At 40.8% G+C, this 24528-nt stretch overlaps 1 protein-coding gene across 6 annotated transcripts in view; it reads left to right on the top strand.

Moving 5' to 3' along the window:
- Window positions 1-782: 782 nt before the first annotated feature.
- Window positions 783-24528, top strand: part of afap1 (actin filament associated protein 1) — a 119395-nt gene continuing 95649 nt past the window's right edge. For all 6 annotated transcript variants that reach the window (XM_030076219.1, XM_030076217.1, XM_030076215.1 and 3 more), the window contains exon 1: window positions 783-1065. In XM_030076219.1, coding sequence (XP_029932079.1) covers window positions 1029-1065 — 37 coding nt within the window. In that variant the 5' untranslated portion in view covers window positions 783-1028. The remainder of the gene's footprint in view (window positions 1066-24528) is intronic.

Genomic DNA, 24528 nt, shown 5'->3' with positions numbered 1-24528 from the left:
TATATATATATATATATACATATATATATATATATATACATATATATATATATATATATATATATATATATATATATATATATATATTTACTGTTACATTACTTTTTTTGCTAATTCCCTGGTAGTTTTCTGGTAATTTTTTCTATAGTTTTCACATTTTTTGCTCATTTTATTCTTTTTTGTTATTCTGTTATAACTGAAATTCTATCTCCAGTAATTTTTTTTGAAAGAAATCAAGTTGAATCAAGTTGGCCACAAGTATGCCTTATGTGTGTCCATTACTAGTGTAAAATAGGGCTGCCCAATGTGGACAAAATTTCATACCTTAATATTTATGCCAAATATCTCAAAAGCAATACTATGTATGCTGTATGTATGACTATGGGTTCACTCATATTACAATTTTTAAGTGTAGCAACAGTGAAAATTGATCATTCTTGGAAATACAGCATAATAATACCAAATGGATATAGAAAATACAGTTACTTCACAAAGTATTTTACTGATAAGAGCAGAACAGTTGCTGTCTTAGGCTAACTTAACTCTAAATTTGATATTGTCCATATTGTTGCCTTTTGAGATATTAGTATCGCACATTTTCATGTCTAAATAACGACAAATCGTTCAGTCCTAGTGTAAAGTGAAAAATATCACCACTATTCAAAAAAAAAAAAAAAAAAAAAAAAATTCCGATGGCATTTGAAAGCGGCACAACGGTCCATGCAGGCAGTTTGCGAGAGACAGGGCGAGACCCATAAAGAGACAGACAGAGAGAGACGGAGAAAGAGAGGGGGGAGGAAGGAAGGGGAAAGGAAAAGAGGAGGAGAGAGATCTGGAGAAGAAGTTTGAGAAGAAAAGGAAGACGTTTCATTGCGAAGGAATAGCCGGAGGCTCAAGCGACGAAAAGTCTTTGTGGCTGGGGGGAACCGGGCGGATTTTAACGGCTACCAGGGAGCCGCTCGGCCTCGCTGCTTCTCTTCGTGTGTACGTTTGTGTTATCGGGCGGGGTAGATGAGTTTGAGTCCACGATGAGGAGCGACCCGATTCTGTTTACTTCCAGCAGGGGTAAGAGTTCGAATGTGGAGCTTTTTGCCTTTCTACCGTTGTATTTTATGGTACTCTTTAGTTTGTGGTATTGCTGTAATGTTCCTGTAGCGGTTTATTGTCTTGTGTAGCACTCCAAAGTGAGTTTGACCTTATCGACGCCGTTTATAACCCTCTTGTATTATTATCGCGTACACAGATTTTGCTGGGATATTTGTATAATGTGCTATATAGTTGCTGCAGTTTATATTCGGTATCTGTAGCATCAGTGCCATATTTGCATCATCACATCTTGGCACACACACACACACACACACACACACACACACACACACACACACACACACACACACACACACACACAATATACTTTAACTTTGCTTTGAATTGAGTGGCACATATTATCCACACAGTTCCCAGATAATTCATTTAAAAGTAAATTTGTCAATAGGAATAAAATGTCTCTGTATAGACTTAAAAATATGCATGTCATGCCTCGTTTTCATACAGTGTAGTTTATTCTACTGCAAAACCCCCATCACATTAACAGAATTTACAAATGGCAGCTCATGACTTGCCTGTCATGATAGAGAGAGAAAGAGAACGAGTATGGAAAGACTGCTGGCTCCAGACAGTGTCATTAGGTTTGTGGTTTGTTGTCAAGTGTCTGTCTCTTAGTATGGAGAGAACTTAATGTCAAACTCCATTCAATCATCTGCCAATTTAAAATGGCTTTGCTTATCTTAAGTCAGCATTCATCCCTGTACATCAAACTGCACTTTTGAACTTTTAGAGTTGATTCACTTCTGCCCAGCACAGAATGCCAGCCAGATCAAATGTAGGCCTAAAGGTTTAATTTTTACTGAAAGGATGCTGGCTGGATTATATGCCTGGCAAAGTTAAGAGTAGCCTAGATCCTAATGAGTCAAAAAAAAAAAAAAAAAGTCTTGGACAAGACACTCTCTGATTTGAACACTGAGTTTTGACACGCTATTCTCTTCCATAGGAAAACAGCATGTTTCCTCCTTTTTTCTCTGGCTTTCTGCTGAAGATACAAGGATACAAGGAAGTTTATTGGTCATTATACAACAGGTTGTATAATGAAATTAAAATGTGATTCCCTCTTGATTGATTAATTGATTGTGTAAAAAATAAAAATGATTAAACATGGAGGAGTGCAGATGGCATTTAGTAGTCTCACAGCCTGAGGGAAGAAGCTGCTCTGTAGTCTGGTTGTACGGCAGCGGATACTTCTGTATCTTTTGCCTGACGGCAGCAGGGTGAACAGGCTGTGGCTGGGGTGGGTGTTGTCTTTTAGGATCCTTTTGGCTCTGCGCAGGCACCTCACCTCCCCGATATCACTGATGCTTGGTAGATGGGTATGATGTGTTGGGCAGTTTTAATCACTCGTTGCAGAGTCTTCCTGTCCTGGGCCGTGCACATCCCATGCCAGTTTGTGATGTTTCCAGTCAGGATGCTTTCAATCGCTCCTTTGTAGAAGTTGACACTTGGCGAACTTGGCGTGGGAATTTTGCTTTCTTAAGTTTCCTTAAGAAATACAGCCGTTTCTGAGCTTTTTTAACCAGGACAGAGATATGTGAAGTCCATGACAGGTTCTCTGTTATGCTGATTCCCAGGAACTTAAAACTGCTCACTTGCTCCACCTCAGCTCCATTGATGTAGACAGGGTTGTGTGTCTTTGCCTCCTTTTTTCGAAAATCAACTATCAGCTCTTTGGTTTTGCTGACGTTGAGCAGTAGGTTGTTTTCTGTGCACCATTCTGCAAGATGGTTGATTTCCTCCCGATATGAAAACTCATCATTGTTGGAGATCTGGCCAATGATGGTGGTGTCATCTGCGAACTTTACAATAGAGTTCTCTCCATGTTGGGGGTTGCAGTCGTGGGTGTACAGCGTGAACAGGAGGGGGCTGAGCACACAGCCCTGGGGCGCTCCGGTGTTGAGCACTAGAGTGGAGGAGGAGAGACTGCCAATCCGAACTGACTGGGGTCTGTTTGTGAGGAAGTCCAGTATCCAGTATAGATGTCATATGATTTGTGTGTTTTGACAAGACGATAACATCTTTTCTTGTCCTCCGTCATGTGCTGGAGTTAATTTGGAGAAGTAAATGCATGACCGCTAGCAAAAGCCTGATGCATATTGGGATATAAGCATGCTGGGTGATAAAGTCCGCGGATCATTGAAGATTCATATGCTCCTTCATGGGTTAAGAAAGTTTTACAAACCTTGGGATATGAAATCTTTTCAAAAGTAGATTAAATAACCAGAAAATGCACTGTTGTCATGCTGAAAAAAACACTGTTTTTCTGAAATGTTTTTTAAAAAAGTTGACAATCTGCAGATACATGGTTTCACTGGACAAAAGTAGGGTTTTCAGAATACTGGAATTTTTAACTTAGAGATAATATCCAGAAGAGTATCAAAAGTCTGCCTATGTTGGCAGGGATGGATGAGAGCCAGACACTGTGCATCTGGTCCACAGTCCTCAGTTACAGTTAGGCTCGATAAGCCCAGTTCAGACAAATATTTTGTAGAGAAGAGTAGCAGAATTGCAATTGCACTACCAGGTTACTAGGTACAAGATTAAATTTTAATTTTAATGTGTGATTTTCCTTGAGCTCTGCAAGTTTTTGAGCTTTCAAGTACACGAGTCACTTTGGTACACTTCATCATCACTTGGTCTTGTCGGCTGTGTTTATCTCTCAAATTCTACATCCTTGCTGGCTAGTGATGGCTGATTTATTGTCAGGTGTCTTAAGTTTGCTTGAAACCATTGCTTAGTTGGAGAGGGCATGATGGATCCCTGGTAAAGATGAAATATGACATATACAGTAGCTGTCATTGTACTGTCTTTTCTTTGTGTTGCTGCTGGCCTTTACTAACTTGGCTGCTGAGCCATAAGTGGATGATGAAGTCAACTGGGGTGTAAATCACAAGCGAACATCATAATATTATATTATCTCGATTCTTTGTACGATGATACAAAATTTGCCGATATTACAAATTGTGCCACGGTACCATTTTGATTCGATTCGATTCTGTGATATTTCGATCTTCTAGAGTTACATTTTTGTGGAAAAAGCTGATCAAAGCTCATGAGGAGGAGGTGGCATCTGGCACGCCATTGCTTGCATATAGCATGTGTCATGTCAGTTGACCAGTCTTTCCTCCTGAATTTAAAGTATTTCCACACAGCTGACTTATTTCCAAGAGGGGAGTGAATATCCTCCTCCTCATCCTTATCTTTATTAGCATGACCCTAGCTAGCAGCTATTACCACAGGTGTGTTTTGGCAGAAATGGCAACATAAGCGCACTGTGAGAATTTCAAAATGAAGGTAGCTTGATCTGAAATATAACGATGCTAATTGATGGTCACACTTTGCATCGATCCTATTGTATCATTGGACATTCATTGGTGTAATGATCCATTGATCAATGGATCATTACACCATGATGGATCAGTGGATCAATTACACCCCAAGAAGTCAATGGCAGATCAATGGATCATTACACCCCAAGAATGTCAATGGCACAGATTCAGAGTTTTCTGACTCTGGAGCCTTTCTTTTCAAAAACGTTTCATGCTTGCTTGTTAGGCTCATGCTACATTCTTGTGATGCACTGCATGAGAAAAAAAACACCGTAGGATGGGACACTGATCCCTGCATTGACATTGTGACGTGTGATGTGGAAAGGGTCGTCTTCGACAAATTTTGATGGCATATCAGTTGGCTAATGATGATTAGTTTTGACAGGACCCTTGTTGAGAAAGGCTGGGGGGAGAGGGGGCAGTGTGCTAAGCCAGTGTGCCAGTGTGCTGCTGATAGCCAGTGAAAATACAGCGGAGTGGCACCTCTTCACTTTGTTACACAATCTATGTCCATGCGCTGCTGTAGCTGGAGAGTTTCTCTGCCCTTTGGCTCGTGCGGTGCTGGTGCAGTTGTTATGTCAAATTCCGCGTTTAAAAATAGATTCCGTTTTATTTGGCTAATCTGCACGCTTCACACAAGTCACCCAAATGGCCAGTGGATCACTGGTATTTGCGCGCGCTTGTGGTTTTCGGGCTAGGCGATTCATACATTCCACCACCGCCTAGCCTACAGCGGATGTGTCGCGGCTGAAAGCCATCCTCTCAGCGTTCAAGCAGAAAGTATTCGCTGCAGTGATTGGTTAATTCCGTTGTCAGTATTTCATGACGTATGGCCCAGTACCCGCCTAACTCCTTCCGGACAGTCCAAGCTAGCATCAACAACAAAGGAGCCGCAGATTGAATATATCGATGTGTGTTTTTTTCCCCCTTTCCTCGTTCATTTGATCTAGGCGGTCGGTGAAAACGTCTATGCGGTGCGCCTAAGAAATTATAAGGCAGGGAAAACCCTGATGATTATCTGGCATGGGACTGGACATTTGTGCAAAGTTTGGTGAGTTTTGGCACATGGGAATGTTGCACAAGCTGAGGCTTGAACTCACAATCTTCGACACCGAGGCCTGGCCTCTATCTCACTGAGCTAAAACTTCACATGTAGCTTCACAAACTGACTGAGCCAATCACTGACCTGCAGGACAGCAGGCAGCCATGCATGGAAAGGCAGATTTTAAACAGCTGTCAAAAATTCAGTTATTAAGACAAAAATCTGAAAATACACATATTGCATCTAGACAGCATGGAGATGTTGATCATTTGTTTTTAAAAATGATTGATTTGCTCAATAAGTGAAAAAACTGATGTTTAAAAATGCCATTCTTGCATTGACTCCAGTTGTTCACATGAGAGCTAAATTCAAAATGCTGTCAAAAATTCAGTTTTTGAGATAAAATTCTGAAATTTGCCACACATCATCTGCCATGACTCCAAAATATTCTCCATTTTTTCATGAACATTGAAGATTTATTTACTAAGAATTTGCAAGTGTATGTTTACAGTACCGTTTACAGTCAAACATTTTGATGCACTGTAGGCTCATTTTTTGATAAATCAAAAATCTGTGTGGATCGTTTGTGTAGGACAGTCTGAAGATGCTCTGTATCAAATTTGGTGACATTTGAGCAAAAATTGTGGGAGGAGATAGGTTTAACAAGTTTTACAGTTTTTGAAAAAAACATAGAGTGATGGAATTCATAATTTTCAATAGGTTTAAGTGCACAAAAGTTTCTTCAGTATTGGGGCTACATTTTGGTGAAAGTTGCAAAGCTGTAGCACATATGGTTGATTTGTTATGAATTTTCTAAGTTTTAAACTTTAAAGGCTTGCTATAGCGCCACCATCAGGACTATTGGCTTGAGTTTGCATCTGAATGTATCTGGCATGGGACTGGACCTTTGTGCAAAATTTTGTGATTTTTCGTGCATGGGAAGTAGGACTTCCTCGGAAGAAAGAAGAAAGCAGAACATTCACGAATACAAGACGGTCCTGGCAGCTTAGGCTGCCCAGTCCCTAATAATAATATACTTTGTGTGTTGAGCTAATGTTGGCTATGTATGTAAGTGGTGTGTGTGTTAAGACTGTGACTCTGTACCGCGTCCTGTACGAGCAGAGTTTTCCAACTGACTTTATATCAGAAACCAGCCGGTAAGAGGGGAAAGATGGTAAAAAAAAAAAAAAAAAAAAAAAGCTCTGTATTGGCAGTGAGAGACGCGACGCCAGTCGCATTCAGCCCCAACCCTTAACCCTAACTCTGCTCAAAAGCAGCGCGTCTGTTACCAGTAGAGTTTAGCAGAAACTCTACTGACTATCAGTGATTACAGACCGAGGGAAGAGCGAGCTGGAAAAACCCTGACCACTACTGAAGAGAGACGCCACGTGAGCTGTCACACCTGAGTGAGTGACAGCTGAGGTTGTCCCTGTGTGTGTGTGTGTGTGTGTGTGTGTGTGTGTGTGTGTGCAAGCGGGGCACACGGCGTAGGGGAGGGTCACTGTGTGTGTTGTGTGTGAGCGGCGCACCACTGTACTGTGTGTATGTAGGGGAGGGGCGCTGTGTGTGACTGGCCTATCACACAGCGTGGACACAGTCAGCTACCTAATGAAGATTTTCATTCATCACGAGCACGGATATTGACTCATATTACTCGGATCATACTCATACTCGGCAAAAGTGCTATATCCGTACCGGATACTCGTTTCAGCCGAGTATCCGGCTCATCCCTAGTGGATATATTAGGCTTGTGACCCAACAGTACGATGTGTAAGCTCTGCAAATTGGAAATGGCTTAATCACAGCAGTGCAATTGATCTGCTCGCACACTTGAAGGAAAAGCCTCCAGGAGCGCTTTGTCAAGATGGCAGCAAGCCAGTACTGTATTTACTTTTTGTCCCCTCTCAAGCAAGAGAAATTAGGATTATCAACAAATACATGATTCTGTAAGTATTAGCCTAGTCACTTAAAACGCTCTAAATATTTATTAATTTCCCCCATGTTAAAAGTAGTTTACGCACCGCTGCTGTTACACATGGCTTTTGTATATTTTCTGTTTACTGTAACAGCCATGTATGAGTGAGAAAATGGTGTAAAACTAATGTTACAGACTTACTCTCTGTAAGTAATTTCATTTTTTTTCTTTGCCCCACACTGATGTAAAAATTGGCCAATGATTAGCTTAACTTACACCAGAGATTAAATATGTACATGTCATAACTATTTTAAATTTTAAGTCATGTAGTAACGTAAAAATACGAAGTCTTCAATTCAGAGAAGGGGTGTCACGATTCTCCAAATCCTCGATTCAATTTGATTTTTGATTTTAGGGTCACGATTCGATTCAATTCTCAATTTTTTCTTCTTCTTATAGCACAGACGCCTATGCCATTTTTAGACTAGTCTACGATCATTGGTTTTATTCATTAAATTTTGTAAATCTTATTTCAAAAGATCGGCTACATAGTCTCATAAGTGATGTAATTTTCATTATTCTTGTGTAATGTGTCACATTATAGACACTAATGGTCAAATTTAAATAATTTATTTACAATATAAAAGTAACAGTCTTGTTCTCGGTCAAGTGGAAAACAACAAAAACTAATTACTGATTTCCTTCGGGATGAATAAAGTATCTATCTATCTATCTATCTATCTATCTATCTATCTATCAATTAAATGCTTAAATCCAGTGTTTCCTACCACCGAATAAGGTTGCAAGTCTGCTGCTATAAATAGCCCTTAGTTATAGTGTTAGTGCGAGCTGATGTCGGTGGAAGTTTTATTCCAAATGTGGATGGAAGAGTTGACTGGACCAGTGATGGTGTTTTCCCAGTTGTCAAATCTATGTCTTTGTGATGCCTGCGAATGTGTCCTGCCATGTTCGTTGTGTTTCCCGTGGCCGGGTATGGTACATAGCATAGCTTGCACACAGTGGTCTTCTTGTCGACAACGTGAACGATGCCAACATAACTCACCGGGAGCGTGAAATACTTCCACACTGCTGATTTGAGAGATGCATGAGCGGGTTCAAGCTCTCCTTTATCTGTACCACTTGCCATTGTGTCATACAGTAAGCTGCAGCTTAGCAAACTTGCGGCTACTACTGTGTATGCTACGTCGTCATGTGTTTCCCCCTCTTTGCACACCTCCCTGATGTATGTAAACCTGTGGGGGGGGGGGGGGGGATAACTGATAACTTAGTTGTTAGATTAACAGACATTGAAAAAATAATCATTAAATTAATTGATCAAAAACATAATGGCTAGTAACATCCCCTAGACTTGGACAGTTAGTGGGTGTTCATGTCTGCTTGTTAGGTGCTAGCTTTATCTTTTTGACCTAACAGCTATGTGTCATAATCATAGAAACTGAATTGGGTTGAACTGACATGGGTCTGTGGTTCATGGGTCTGTGTGCAAATTGGACTATTTCCAGGTGGCAACTATTTAGGATTACCTGATGACATCTAATTAGCTAATATTAGTGTTAGCCTGAGATGGGTATGAATTAGCTTTTGTTCATTTTAATAATTTTATCAGCACACACACACATATACATGTATATGTGTGTGTGTGTGTGTGTGTGTGTGTGTGTGTGTGTATATATATGTATATATATTTATGTAGGGATGTATGTATACAGGCAGGGGCGGACTGGGACAAAAAATCGGCCCGGGCATTTTGGACCAGACCGGCCCACCACATTCGATAACGCACACCTTTCCGGTCTTTTTGCTCTCTTAAATGTGTATACCAACTGTGCAACTCTTTAAAGCCATAATGCCATGCAGTTCGTTAGCTGTCATCAGCAGTGTTGGGCACGTTACTTTGAAAAAGTAATTAATTATAGTTACTAGTTACTTCTACTAAAAAGTAATTAATTACCAGGAAAAGTAACTATTACGTTACTTTTTAAAAAATTGTTCAAATATGTCAAATTACTTGGCTGCCCCAATCATACTGGACTATAGTACTATAGTGGAACAATAAAATACAATAGATGAATAGGAATTGAACTTTTTTATTCTATTGAACAGGCCACAACTGGCCAACACCTTTTGGGCATCTATTTCAGATCAGTAAGTGCAGGTGCCTATCAACATGAATGGAAAATGAGCCCAGACTGCACATAGGAAGGTCATGGCGACAAACAAAGTATACCACACAAATCCTTTAAATCTGAATCTGATTCGATTGGTATATACACTATATTACCAAAAGTATTCGCTCACCCATTCAAATGATCAGAATCAGGTGTCCTAATCACTTGGCCTGGCCACAGGTGTATAAAATCAAGCACTCAGGCATGCAGACTGTGAAACAAGACATTTGTGAAAGAATGGGCCGCTCTCAGGAGCTCAGTGAATTCCAGCGTGGAACTGTCATAGGATGCCACCTGTGCAACAAATCCAGTCGTGAAATTTCCTCGCTCCTAAATATTCCACAGTCAACTGTCAGCTCTATTATAACAAAATGGAAGCGTTTGGGAACAACAGCAACTCAGCCACAAAGTGGTAGGCCACGTAAAGTGACGGAGAGGGGTCAGCGGATGCTGAAGCGCATAGTGCAAAGAGGTCGCCGACTTTCTGCACAGTCAATTGCTACAGAGCTACAAACTTCATGTGACCTTCAGATTAGCCCAAGTACAGTACGCAGAGAGCTTCATGGAATGGGTTTCCATGGCCGAGCAGCTGCAGCCAAGCCACACATCACCAAGTGCAATGCAAAGCGTCGGATGCAATGGTGTAAAGCACGCCGCCACTGGCCTCTAGAGCAGTGGAGACGCGTTCTCTGGAGTGATGAATCACGCTTTTCCATCTGGCAATCTGATGGACCAGTCTGGGTTTGGAGGTTGCCAGGAGAACGGTACATTTCAGACTGCATTGTGCCGACTGTGAAATTTGGTGGAGGAGGAATTATGGTGTGGGGTTGTTTTTCAGGAGCTGGGCTTGGCCCCTTAGTTCCAGTGAAAGGAACTTTGAATGCTTCAGGATACCAAAACATTTTGGACAATTCCATGCTCCCAACCTTGTGGGAACAGTTTGGAGCGGGCCCCTTCCTCTTCCAACATGACTGTGCACCAGTGCACAAAGCAAGGTCCATAAAGACATGGATGACAGAGTCTGGTGTGGATAAACTTGACTGGCCTGCACAGAGTCCTGACCTGAACCCGATAGAACACCTTTGGGATGAATTAGAGCGGAGACTGAGAGCCAGGCCTTCTCGACCAACATCAGTGTGTGACCTCACCAATACGCTTTTGGAAGAATGGTCAAAAATTCCTATAAACACTCTCCTCAACCTTGTGGACAGTCTTCCCAGAAGAGTTGAAGCTGTAATAGCTGCAAAAGGTGGACCGACATCATATTGAACTCTATGGGTTAGGAATGGGATGGCACTTCAGTTCATAGTATGAGTAAAGGCAGGTGAGCGAATACTTTTGGTAATATAGTGTATATCTCCCCATTAAGTTAGAACAAGGCATTAAAAAGGCAAAAAAAAAAAAAAAAAAAAAAAAAAACAAAACAAAACGAATGCAAATTCACAAAAAGAGTACAGAAATGAAAATTACAGAAACCCTAAATGCCACTGTGTGTGTCATCTAGCCAGTGACGGGCAGAATGATAAGAATCACTTCACTGTCATGGTTAACAACAAAGTGAGGTAGGCTAATAAAGTAAAATCCGCCTTTTGTCCGGGTGGGGAATTGAACCGAAGATCTCCTGCATGGCAGATGGGGGCACTATCCGCTCTACCATCGGGAATTGTGTTTCTCTGGCATTGTTTGGGCTTGTTCTTCATTCATGTTGATAAATTACGAAAAAGCGAAAAAGTCCGATCGGTTTGAAAATTGACAGCCGCTTTTTTTCTCGCAGTTTCTCTGCGCCACTTTTGCGTTTTCTCTCATCTCAGTAGATCCTATGAGATAACGTTCGACCCGCGTTGCACTGCACACCGGCTCACCGAGCCACAGGCTCGTGATATGATTGGGCCAGCCCCTGTCAGTGAAGAAAAATAACCAATGGGCCGCAGAGCAGCGTGTCTCAAGGGCCGGCCCGGTGCTGAGTAAACAAACTCTTGCAATGACTTTATTTGCCGAAATCATTATGCAGGCGGGACCAAACTACGCAAAAGGGGTTGTTTAGCAATGTGATTGGGCCAGCCCAGTGTCAATCGGGCCGCTGATCTACTGATCTTACGGTCAGCTATTTCAATAATAATTTAAAAAAAAAAAAAAAAAAAAAAGTGTCTGTATACAGGTGTAAGTAGGTATGTATGTATGTATGTATATGTATGTATATGCGTATGTGTGTATATATACAGTAGAAATTGCGCGTTATATGGGATTTATTTAGTACTTCGGCTGTATAATTATATGTATTTATATGTACAGTTGTATTGAATTTTATAGAATCCAATTCCATCAATTATGATGAATAGTTAGAAAGGGGTAGGTATAAAAAAGTGTATACTTCTTCCTACTTTCAAACAAGATACACCATGTTGTTTATCTGTTTCTCTTTTTGTTGTCCTTTTTTGTATTTATATATGGAAAACGTACACATATATATTATATATATATATTTTTTTTTTGTTGTATACTTGTTTGAAAATAAAATTCTTCATTCATTCATTCATTCATTCATTCAATTAATTTCATGCATTTACTAGGCCTGTCGCGATATGTGATAAGTCGGTTAATTTCACGGTAAATTTAAATGAAGACGGTAACTTGTCTGACTACGATTAACTGCCACATTCATGTGTGTTTGTTTTCCTCGTCTCTCTCTACCAAAGAGACCAGACGACAAGAGCGTTCACTGCCGTGCGTTGTCTGTCAGCGAGGTGAGTTGGTTCTTTAGCGTAATGAACGGAGGGAACACTCTTGTCATAGAGTGTCTTTGTCTTTGGGTGGCAGGGCCATGGGGTACACACACACACAGTGCGATCCTTGTGAGGTAGAGACGAGGCGGAGAAAAGAGCGAACGAGAACGACATGGAACTTCTCCTAAAACCAAACGCAACAGCCCCCGTGTGGGAATTTTTTGGATTCAAAGCAAATGAGAGAGGGGAGCCCAGTCACCTGGACGAGCCAGAGTGCCACGTTTGTTTTAAAACTATCCAAACTAAAAGAGGAAATGCAAGCAACTAAAGCACAGCCACCCCGCACAGTTTTCCCAGTTAAGACAAAAAAACAACAACAAAAAAAAAAACACAACAAGCCAAGACGCAAAGCACCCCACCCCACTCTCCCCCCCAAACAGGCGACAATAGCGGAGGTGTTTCACAGACAGACCAAATATAGAGTGCAATTCTACCCAGTCCAGTTTCTATGATACATAATTCTTTAACATTTTGTATGTTGAAGCAGTTCTCTTTTCCATGGCTGCAAAGTTGTCCAGTAACAGAGAGGGAAAGGTATGTTTCAGCAGTACTTATGTTGCTGTCTTCATTTTTCTCAAACTGAGAAGAAGTGATGACAGGCAGAGGTGATGGAAAGTGGGCTTCTGAGCATTATTGGCAATTGTGTGAAACACTTCTCTTACCTTAGCTTTTCAGTTAGAGCTGAAGTCTGTACTGCACAGGGTTGGCTGACCCTCTTGCTGTATGGTGGTTGTGTTTTTTCTCCATGTGGCCTAGTTTTGAAATGATACAAACCCTGACAGTGCTCTTGCAATACTCTAAGCCCACCTAAACTCAGTCTGACCATATTTTTCTTGTCAGATCACAGTTTTTCCACCTTTAGATAGGATACGTGACAGTAAGCAGCAAGAAACTGATGTAAGCTATGTAAGGATAGCGTCTTTCAATGTGAAAACACAACAAGAATGCTCTTAAAATTTGACATTTGTTCATCTTAGTCATCATGATAGTTACCAACTTGAGCTTGAAGTTAACTCTCCTTTTTATTTACCACTGCACCTCTGACCTAGATTAATGTGCAACATTGCTTTTCAACAGTGTAGTTTATTTTCTATTATGTTTCCCAACTCAAGTGAAGCTGCAAGTGCCCACTCACATATTACACAGTCGACATCAGCTTTGGGGTAAATACAGAATGCAGCCAGAGGTTTCCCAACATGATCCTGGAATGACAACACAAGTGCTCTGGAGCTCTAGTTTCTCCTCCCTGTAGCAGTGAATGCAGTCCTACAATAACAGGACCTCTGCTGGCAGCTGCAGGGTATCAGGTAGCCCAGCGATGCCTCTCTGCATAGCATTTGGTGAAGTCCTGACAGACATCCATTGTGTGGAAGGTTGTAATCACATCTCAGTGGCGCATGAGAATGTAAGAGAGTGTTTTTGGCCTCGGGGCAAGGCTTTGGATGAAGGTTGTACAAAACTGATTTGGGTATTAGAGGACTGATACCCTGGTATGTAGAGGTTGGTAAACACCACCGCTATCCAGTTTACCTATCTTTTTGGCTTGGCATAAATCTTCATGAGGGTAAGGACAGGTTGTTATAAGGGGAAAGATCATGAGCAAATGCTTTTATGAAAATACAATTTTTGTTTGTTAGAAAAAAAAAGTTGGCAGAAGGGCTTCTGCAATCTTCCAGTCCACTGATGCTCTGGAAGGGGAATATAGTTTAACAAAGGAGAGGAGAAAAGGTGTGTCCACATAGAAAGTGATCGTGTCACATTAAATCCAATCACAAAAACTGCCTTTTTGCCAATACGCATTGGTGTATTTTTAATTATGAGGAATTTCTAATTATCCAGATCTCAACATAAAGGCCCTTATTCTGAGTAATCTCCCTAAATGCCTGGAACTAGAATTTTTTTGCGCCACTTTAACTTTCTTTGTGGGCACAACATCTTTGTTCAGTCATTTTTGTTTATGGTGGTGGAACCCCTAGGAAAAGCTGATACCTATAGTTTGTGATTTTTAAGAAGCCAGCAGCCAGTGTTCTGTCCAATATTCAATATTCTCATATTTGATGACTTCCATGCCCAAAACATTACAAGTATTTGGTGTTTCTCCCATTATTTTTATACTTCTATATACCTCTAAAACAACATTCACAGGTTTGTAATCAAACAAACTACATCATATCCATCATATCTGATGAAAAATGCAGTTGACACATTTGTCTCTTCTTACATTGTACTTGAGTTTGCTTTGTCCTCCCTGTTAACTTTAGCTAGTGAGAGTCAACTTGCAGCAGTTAGTTAGTTTGGCAGGGTTAGGGGTCCCTCTCAAGAACTCTCACTTATGAGGTGCCATGTTCCTGGGTCAAAAACGCAAATAGTGTTAAAGTGTTTATGGCCATTTATTATTGTAGCTTTCCACACGGAAACCCTGACTTGATGTGCAGTTAATTGGGGCGTGTGTGATGTGGGTAGAGTGGGTACATGGTGTCACCGTTCTGGCCCACTTGGCCCATTTGGTTCTGCTTTAGAGCAGGGGGTCCCCTTCCCTCCCTCTCTCATTCAGAACCCTTTCCCCCAATGATGATTGAAGTTTAAAAGCTTTCATGTGTCAGAGAGACTTGGGAACCCCTCCTTTTCAGTGGAGGGGGAAGACTGATCCCAGAAGTAGAGAGGAGAGATGAAGAGAAATGAGTTTATAATCCCTCTCTCTCCTTCCCTCCAAAGCCACCCTGTCAGTGAGCTGGCATGCGGGAGCAGAGACTTTAATTTCAGGGCGACTAATCATAGCCCTCCCAGCCTTCGCTCTGTGTCAATATCCATCTGGAAAAACACAGAGAAGGATTGGGATCCCGAGCCAAGCTCAAGCACATTTTAGAATACCCTAATGCATGCCAAATAGCGCAGTTTCGTATGGCTTAAATGCGTCTGGCGCGAAGCCTACTGATTCAGCATTGTCCACTAAGCATTTATTTGGCTTCTGGCCTCAAAACGTAAAACTAACAGTTGAAGTACTCCGATTTAGTTTTGGCAGTGACGGCTACCTTGGTAATTAGGTCCATTAAGTGAGGATCACTTCTGATGAGCCTCACCAGGCATCTTTAATAGGCTTATTGTTGTAATAGGATGAGCCTGTTAGGTTGTTAGCCTGTCTGTCTTGGACACAGCTTTTAGGATTACAAGACCAAAGCTTTGTTGGCAGTGTGCCAAGATGGGGGTGTGGTGTAGCTCTAGGGGGATTGTAGGGGTCACAGCAGGATGCTTGGTAGATGAAGGGTGGTCCCTTGTAGACAACAACAACAAAGCAAGCTGTAAGGCTGTAAAACTGTTAGTTGTAGTCTAGCTTTTACTGACAAAAACAGCAGAAATCTTGAATCTGTTACATTTTCACTTTTTTCTCTGTAAGTTCCTCATTAAATGAATTTGTTAGTGAACATTGTAAACAGATTGCTGTGCATTCTTCATTATAGCTTCTTGTATTGTGTATAGCTTTTGTTTTTATACTGTAATATCAAAAGTAAAGTTTGCCCATATTTCTGAGGTCAATTTAGAAGTGTTGGGTGTGTTTTCACTTGTCTGTTTCTGGCATTTTAGTCTGTTTTTGTAATTTGTTGACAAAAATGTCATTATCATTATTATTATTATTTTTGTCAACAAAGGTTCATTTTTGTGTAGGTTTGGTCGTGTTCTTATTCTGGAAAAAGTGTTGATGTGTTGATCAATAACTTTAGTTACAGTTGGTGCTGGAATCAACAAAACTGATACTACTGTAAGGAAATGGCTAGGAGAGAAAGATTCACTCATGATTGTGTAATCTGATTGAAGTGTTTGCTGGCATCATGTATTTATGTGTATACATGAGTCCAGACTACTCTTTGTTTGTGTCTGCCTGTTTACCCATTGTCATGTAGTCACCAAGGCACACACACACATGTACACAGATGCCAATATGGGCGTGTCTGGTGCTGAGGGGGGTTGCCTCGCGGTCTGCCACTGTGGGCAGGGTATAAGGAGCTGGCGGCTGCAGATGAAAAGGCAGTCTGGTTTTGAATTGTCAGTCACAGGATAATCTGGGCTCTTTGAGCATCTGAGCATTAGATCCTCTTGGCACGCCACCAGAGAGGCCTGACTGGTGTGCCAGTTATGTTCTGTCACTGGGAAAACTAACATGTTGTAAAGTGCAAATAGGTCCTTCATCAATCAAAATATCAAAATAAACAACCAAAATACTGGTGTCAAAATGTCTGTTTAATTACGTACATTCATTTTGTAACATCAAATACGAAAAAATTGGCTACAGATTATAACAGTGGTGTCATGATACAGGGAAGTCTGCGATATGTGATATGTTGTAAGGTAATTACCTAGGATACATCACAATGTCAGTAACTGAAGAAAAAATGCCCTGAAAAATGCAAAATAATTTTTCAATAAGCAGGAATTGATCATGTTTTCCAGTGTTTTTATGTAAACACTGACTGCAACATGTACACAATAATACAGTTCCAGTTAAAAACCTAAAGGCAGGGAACAAGTACACCTCATAGAAACACAAATGTGCTAACTGTGCACATTAACACTCAACAGCAACGGCACTTGGCACATGTGTATTATATTGCATTATCAATGCATTGTGATAATTCCTGGGCCCTGCTTAGATTTGGACTGGGCCAGTGTGTCACCACTTGATGAAGGCAGGATTATTTAGACTTACTGTGTCTGTCTCTTCATAACCTAATTTATCAAACAGACATGGACAACGTGACGCTCAGTTCTTACACCCAGACATTCTCGGGACATTTGAGGAATCCACACTTCCTCTGTCCTCCCATCTTACCAGGAGATTGAATCCCAAAGCTGGAGCCTCTCTGCACTTCCATTACACCCTTCTACCCCTCCATTCCATTTCTCTCTTCTTTGCCTGTGATTTTAAGCTGAATGCCCCCTAATTATCATTTTAAAAGAGATACTGAATGATGCATCATCATTCTCCTCAAAAAGAATCTCTTTGGCTCTTTTTACACAAACTTTCTTTCCTTTGGCCTAATCCTCTTCCTCCTCATGCTTCTCTTCCTCTTCGCTCTCATAAGTTCTGTAAACCTCCATCAGCATTGCTGCACCTCCACATCTCCAACACTCTCTCCCCCTTCTTCCCTCATATCAGGGTTTCTCAGATGTCTAACTGTGGTCGGAGGAACATCTGCTTGTACAGTAAACCACCTGTACTGTTCGATAGCAATCACCCCTTTTTTGTGATGTTCAGTTGGCATGTCCAATGGAATGAAGAAAACACGCAGACCTCATAATTACAGACCCGATAAATTGAGAGGGAGAGCGAGACAGCCTGTCTTTCATCATAAACTAATGCTGCATCGTCTATCTTCTGATCTGATTGTACGTCTCCCTCTACCTTGATGTTCATCCAAGTCCAGCTTTACACCAGTGATTTATGACAAGAAAGTACTGTCATGTAAGTCCTTTATTGTAGGAACTGAATACATAGAAGGGTGAGATGGTGAGAGTTGTGTTTCCATCCAGCTGTCAAGTAAACTCTGAGCAAACTTCTGAAACTTTTGAAAAAAAAAACAAAACAAAACAAACAACAAACAAAAAACTAAGTTAGGTGCATTTCCATCACAGTCAAACTGCGAATTAGTTGTGGCTCCTGTCATCGACAGCCTAACCACTTCAACCTCTAATACATAAGCTATTTTCCATTTTGCTGTGTGTTAGAAAAAAATGCTAATAAGGTGTGTTTCCTTGGGCTGGGGTTGAAGTGAATAGACTTGCATCCTGAACGTGGAGCAAAGACAAAACAAAACAAAACAAACCCCCCCCCCCACAAAAATGGAAAGTCTTTCAGCTGATTGAATTGATTAGTTTTTGGGAAGTTGTTTTTGCTTATATTTTGTATATAATCATATCATCTTATGCTGGGCCATATGGCATTTTGTCTGAGACAAAACCAAAGATATACAATATTCTAATGGCCATAAAACCATTACAAGTGCTTTATACGTGGGACCAGCGGCATGTTTTTTAATGTAGATTTCTAAACTTTGGCTGCAGACTTTACTAAGTGATGTACTTAATTGCAGTTGCATCAAGCAAATTCATATATTTTAGCTATACTCAGGACTTAAAACAAAACAACTACCCATAGAGACATGTTAGTGTCCAGCAACTTCTAATTGTACATTCTTCAAAAGCAGCAGTGAACCAAAGCGGAAGCATTAACAGTCTTTTAGTTCTATTTGATTGATTTTTGCAGGCATACAGACTCGTATATTATGATTTAACGTGAGGTGGTTCCTTCAAGCTAACGTTAAAACTTTCCATCGGACTTGGAAGCCAGGAGTCTCTTTCAAACTACACGATTCACGTGAATGACCCGATTGAGAAGTGCGACTCTAACTCTGTGCTGTCTGAGAATAACTCAAGAAAATACATATTAAATACTTTCAGTTAAATTTATTGAACAACTGACAATCAAACCAAGTTTAAAAGTATAAAATATGACAAGCAAGTCCTCCTCGGCTGAATCTACTTCGACTACCTCAGCTGCAGCTGCAGCCGCTTCTACATTTGAGCCGTCCTCCGTTTCCTCATCGTCTCTTTCCCTTCCTGTTGCAGACTGGAGGGGGTGGAATCAAGTGACTACACACGTTGTACACGTAGTACAGCGTCTTAAAAGGATATGAACATGCCTGCCTACACAGCCAAAAAAGACAAAAACGACTTATTTTGAACATACCGACATGAGCAAAGTGACGTCGGTTATTGTCATAAATTTCGGTATCGGTAAATTTTCGGTATATCGCCCAGCCCTACCTTATAATATTCTGCTTCTTTGGCTAGCAAAGTCACCATTCATGAACCGCGGAACTGATAATTTGCTTTGTAAAGTAAATGTTTCCCTGGGGAGTGTTATCCAGCAGCCAGACTCTTTCACTCTGTTTTCAATTCATCAAAACACAACAGTGCTGCTGCTTTTTAGGAAAACTTGTGTACCCCCCTCCTATAACGGGAGTTGCTAGTTAGCTGGAAGACTAGGCCCTTACATAGCAAACATATGCTTAGAGCTAAATGGCTAATGTTAGTTAGCAAGACAAGCAGACCATGCTGGAATTAACATTAGAACTAGCTAATGTTAGCTAGCTAGCTGCCTACCTACACAGCCAAAAAAGACAAAAACGACTTTTATTTTGTTTTTATAAAATACCGAACATACCGACATGACCAAAGTGACGTTGATTATTGTCATAAATTTCGGTATCGGTAAATTTTTGGTATATCGCCCAGCCCTAGATTGTGTAGTGTTGTCACTCTTGCCCAGGTAGGGGGGTTGAACCCTGGTCTCCTGCATGGTAGGCAGAGACACTATCCACTGTGCCACTGGGGCTTGTGTGGGTGGAGTCACAAATGAGGCTCTATAAAGCACACAGCATGAGTGACAGTGGCGCTTGGGAGAGAATCGCCTAAAAGTAGTGGTCAGACAACTGCTTTTTTCTCAATGACAGTAAGTCTGAGCGGAAACTAAAAGGTATCATGAGAAAGGTAAGGCTTTGGGCTTCCAAACTGTGGCAAAATTATTTTCTAACTCCCAAAAATGTCTGTGTTTTCGCGAGCTGTGTGCTCAGCCCCCTCCTGTTCACGCTGTACACCCACGACTGCAGCCCCCGACATGGAGAGAACTCCATTGTGAAGTTCGCAGATGACACCACCATCATCGGCCGGATTTCCAACAATCATGAGTTTTCATATCGGGAGGAAATCAACCATCTTGCAGAATGGTGCACAGGAAACAACCTACTGCTCAACGTCAGCAAAACCAAAGAGCTGATAGTTGATTTTAGAAAAAAGGAGGCAAAGACACACAACCCTGTCTACATCAATGGAGCTGAGGTGGAGCAAGTGAGCAGTTTCAAGTTCCTGGGAATCAACATAACAGAGAACCTGTCATGGACTTGACATATCTCTGCCCTGGTTAAAAAAGCTCAGAAACGGCTGTATTTCTTAAGGAAACTTAAGAAAGCAAAATTCCCACGCCAAGTTCTTGTCAACTTCTACAAAGGAGCGATTGAAAGCATCCTGACTGGACACATCACAAACTGGCATGGGATGTGCACGGCCCAGAACAGGAAGACTCTGCAACGAGTGATTAAAACTGCCCAAAACATCATTGGCTCCCATCTACCAAGCCTCAGTGATATTGGGGAGGTGAGGTGCCTGCGCAGAGCCAAAAGGATCCTAAAAGGCAACACCCACCCCAGCCACAGCCTGTTCACCCTGCTGCCGTCAGGCAAAAAATACAGAAGTATCCGCTGCCGTACAACCAGACTACAGAGCAGCTTCTTCCCTCAGGCTGTGAGACTACTAAATGCACCATCTGAACTCCTCCAGGCTTAATAATTTTATTTTTTTATACAATCAATTAATCAATCAAGAGGGAACCACATTTTAATTTTATTTTACAACCTGTTGTATAATGACAAATAAACTTCCTTGTATCCTGTATGTGTTAAAGGCAGATCCCGACCTGAAAGCTTGTTAGGTTGCTAGACTAAACACATACCAGAAATGTTACAGACACTGTAACAAGAAACAGGCAACTCAAACACACACCCACCCATCCACCCACAAACACACACCCACACACTCTCTCTCTCTCTCTCTCTCTCTCTCTCAAATTCAAATTCAAATTCAAATTTGCTTTATTGGCATGCATGTTTGAAAAATAAAACACAGTTGCCAAAGCATCAATCAATAAAATAAACAAAAGCAAAACAAATATATTCCATAGGTTCAAAATTCACAAATTCTTTACATTGTAAACAAAACATATTGAAAAGGAAATGAACACATAGGCTACAGATGATATTAAAAAATCAAATCAACAATATTACTAATATTACTAATGATGACTTATACATGTTGATATATATGAAATGTGACTATATTTTGTTATTATGGAAACATCATATAGTCAAGGAATTCTAATTAACATTCACAACATTCTCTAGTTTCATGGCAGAGTCTTACATATTGTGCAGCGAGCTGTGTGAATTGTGGATTTTCTCCCAGACAGAGTTTTAACAGTTCATCCCATGTTTTCCCCTGATATGATGGGTCTACTGCTGTAACCTGCTGGATGAAAGTCTCTCTCAAAGTTTGGTACAGTTGGCAGGAGAGGAGAAAGTGGGCCTCTGTTTCTATTTCCCCTGATGAACATTGTTTACATATTCTCAGTTCTCTAGGCTTCCATTCTTTCTTGTATCGACATTTTTCAATCTCTAATTGATGGTTACTGAGTCTGTACATTGTTAATGTGTGTCTATGTTTGGGGTTTTTTACACTGACCAGGTAATTTGCTAGAGAATATTCTCTGTTCAGTGAGCGATAACATTCCAATTTGTTGATGGATTTCATTTCGTTTTTCCAATTGTTGACGTAAGCAGTTTTGTTTTCTTTGTCTACAGACATCAAGTGTGTTTTGGAGAGATGACGGAGGAGTTTGAGGTGGCAGGTTTCTCTGATGTCTCTTTATTTCTCTCTTTCTCTCTCTCTCTTTCTCTCTCTCTCTCTCTCTCAGTGGGAGACCATCTGTCATTGTGTTGTCCATCACAGCACCTGTATTCCTCCAACCTGGCTAAGCATTTTTTTTTTCACTTCACAATGGAGTTGCAGGGTCTCAAGTTCTCCCTTATGTGTTAACATGACCCCATTCCCCCTCTCTCTCTCTCTCTCTCTCTCTCTCTCTCTCTCTCTCTCTCTCTCACACACACACACACACACTCACACACACACACACACTCTCACACACACACACACACACACACACACACACACACACACACACACACACACACACACACACACACAGGGGCGTTCTGAGGTCTGGGAAGTGTGAATACAGTGAATGCCTCACAGTGAAAACTTCCCTGCAGCTTATCAAGGTGTTTTTAGTTGGTTTGTGGGTGTGTGAGTGGATGAATTAATTATTATTATTATTATTATTATTATTTTTTAATTCTTTTGGGGGCAGCAGCTATTGGTTGTCATGCAAGCCTTTTGGCACAGCAAATCTGGTTAGCAGTAATTCATACTGAAAAAAAATCCATTTCACATAAAGATGGTCTTTAAAGCATGAGTAGAGATGTATGTTGCAGAATATGCAAACTCTGGCTAAAAACACATTTGTGCAGTCCTCAGGGTGCAGTTGCTGAAATGCTGCATGCTCAGTAAGAATAAATTTCTTTTTCAGAATCTGATAAAATTAACAAATGTAAATGCACATGAATGCTACTTGCACAGATACATTGTTTTCCCACAGGTCACTGTGTTGGTTAGGTCACTCAAGTGGCGTATCTCCAAATCCACATGGTGGATCATCATGAAATTTGGTGACAGATTGCATGTAGCCTTGAGGATGAAACTTGGAAATTTTGGTGTCCCTTTGACTTTCCTGGTACCCAGCAGGGCATCTGCATTCAAAATAACTTTCTTGTTTGTATGTTTTATGCGATAGTAAACCCAGTTGAAAATGGGGATTTTATAATGCAGTCTATGTATTTATCTATATTGGTATCGGAAGCATTGTGGATTCCTTTTCTGTTTTAGTTGCTGTTTGTTGTCTGAATGTTTTATGAAGGTGAACAGAACGTGAGGAGAGCAAAAATGGTGGAATGCATTGGCAGAAATATTATCTGGACCTACATCTAATATTGATGTTTGTGTATTGTGTGGTGAAGCCTTCAACTCATGTAATAAAAGAAACGGAAGTGAAATGATCCAAGATAGTCCATGCCTTTAAAATATATGGGAAGTAGGAAGTGGAAAAATTAAGGTAAAGGGTGGAAAAATGGATGGTGAGCGAGAACAATAAAGTGAAAGTGGGAGTAAAAGATTCAGGAAGAGAGGAAACAGAACAGTGAAAATGGGATTGAGGGAGGGAGTTGAAAGACAGGGAGAAAGAGTTTCTGAAGGAGGGAATGGGTGGTTTGTTTGCAAGACAAGGTATTTTCCTGCATGTCCCAGGCCTTGTTTGAGGATGGTCCTTCTCGCTCCATGCCACTTAATTTCCCTCCCCATCTGTGGTGATATGGGAGCTGGCTTTAACTTTGTAACACTCTGACCACCCTGGTGGAGGTAACTTATTGATTGGGCTGCAACACGAAACAGTAAATAGAGTGCTCAAGAATCCTTGGCCTTGCTCATTGTAATATAAAAACAGGCAGCAGTTTATTTCATACTTGCACTGGATGCCATTGTGAAACTGATCCAGGGTTTGTCTGAATATCTGGCTCGGGAATTCAGCAGCTCTCTAGTTTGTGGAATCAATCTACTTTAAATAAAGACTGACAGACTAAATGGACTCACAGTAGCAATGTTTTCATCCAACTGTCAAATGAGTTTTAATGGGGCAATAAGTTCTAAATGACCAGAATATGCAGGATTTGATTGATCAAGAGCAAGGATTGAACTGTTATTTTTGCCATTTGATGGATTTGAGTTTTGGAATTTCCCTCCTAGCAACACATTTCAGTTACTAAAGTGCATTTTGTGCAGCCTGGTTTACAGGCCAAATCAGGCTCTAATTCAGTGAGATCTGGCCATGTCTCTATCAGTTTTTTTGTTTTTTTTAATATTTTATTTTCAATTATTGTAGTATAAGCAAACATATACGCAAGGATTACACAAAGACAGGAGTATAAGAAAAGTAAAGGGGGGGGGGGGGGGGTGATAGAACCTGTGGGTGGTGACTTTCAAAAAGTGTCCATGTGACTTCCCTTTGTTTAAATAAATTTGTTCCATCTTGGCAATAAAGAGCATCTCATGGAGACATCTATTGAAACATGGAGACGTCTGAGCCTTCCAGTTTAATAATATCAGCTTTTTAGCTGCAACCATGCCTGTCTTAAGTGCTTGCTTTTGGTGGAAGGGAAGCAATTTCATCTTTTTGGAGCAGCCAAATATTGCAAAGTTACAGTCTGGTTGAATGTTTAAACCATATTGTGAGGAAAACCAATGACATACAGTACAGGCCAAAAGTTTGGACACACCTTCTCATTCAATGCGTTTTCTTTATTTTCATGATTATTTACATTGTAGATTCTCACTGAAGGAATCAAAACTATGAATGAACACATGTGGAGTTATGTACTTAACAAAAAAA

Source organism: Myripristis murdjan, chromosome 18 (genome assembly GCF_902150065.1).
Source record: "Myripristis murdjan chromosome 18, fMyrMur1.1, whole genome shotgun sequence".
NCBI lineage: Eukaryota > Metazoa > Chordata > Actinopteri > Holocentriformes > Holocentridae > Myripristis > Myripristis murdjan.
Note: the sequence above shows the minus strand (reverse complement) of the source record. Positions and strands in the feature narration are given on the sequence as shown.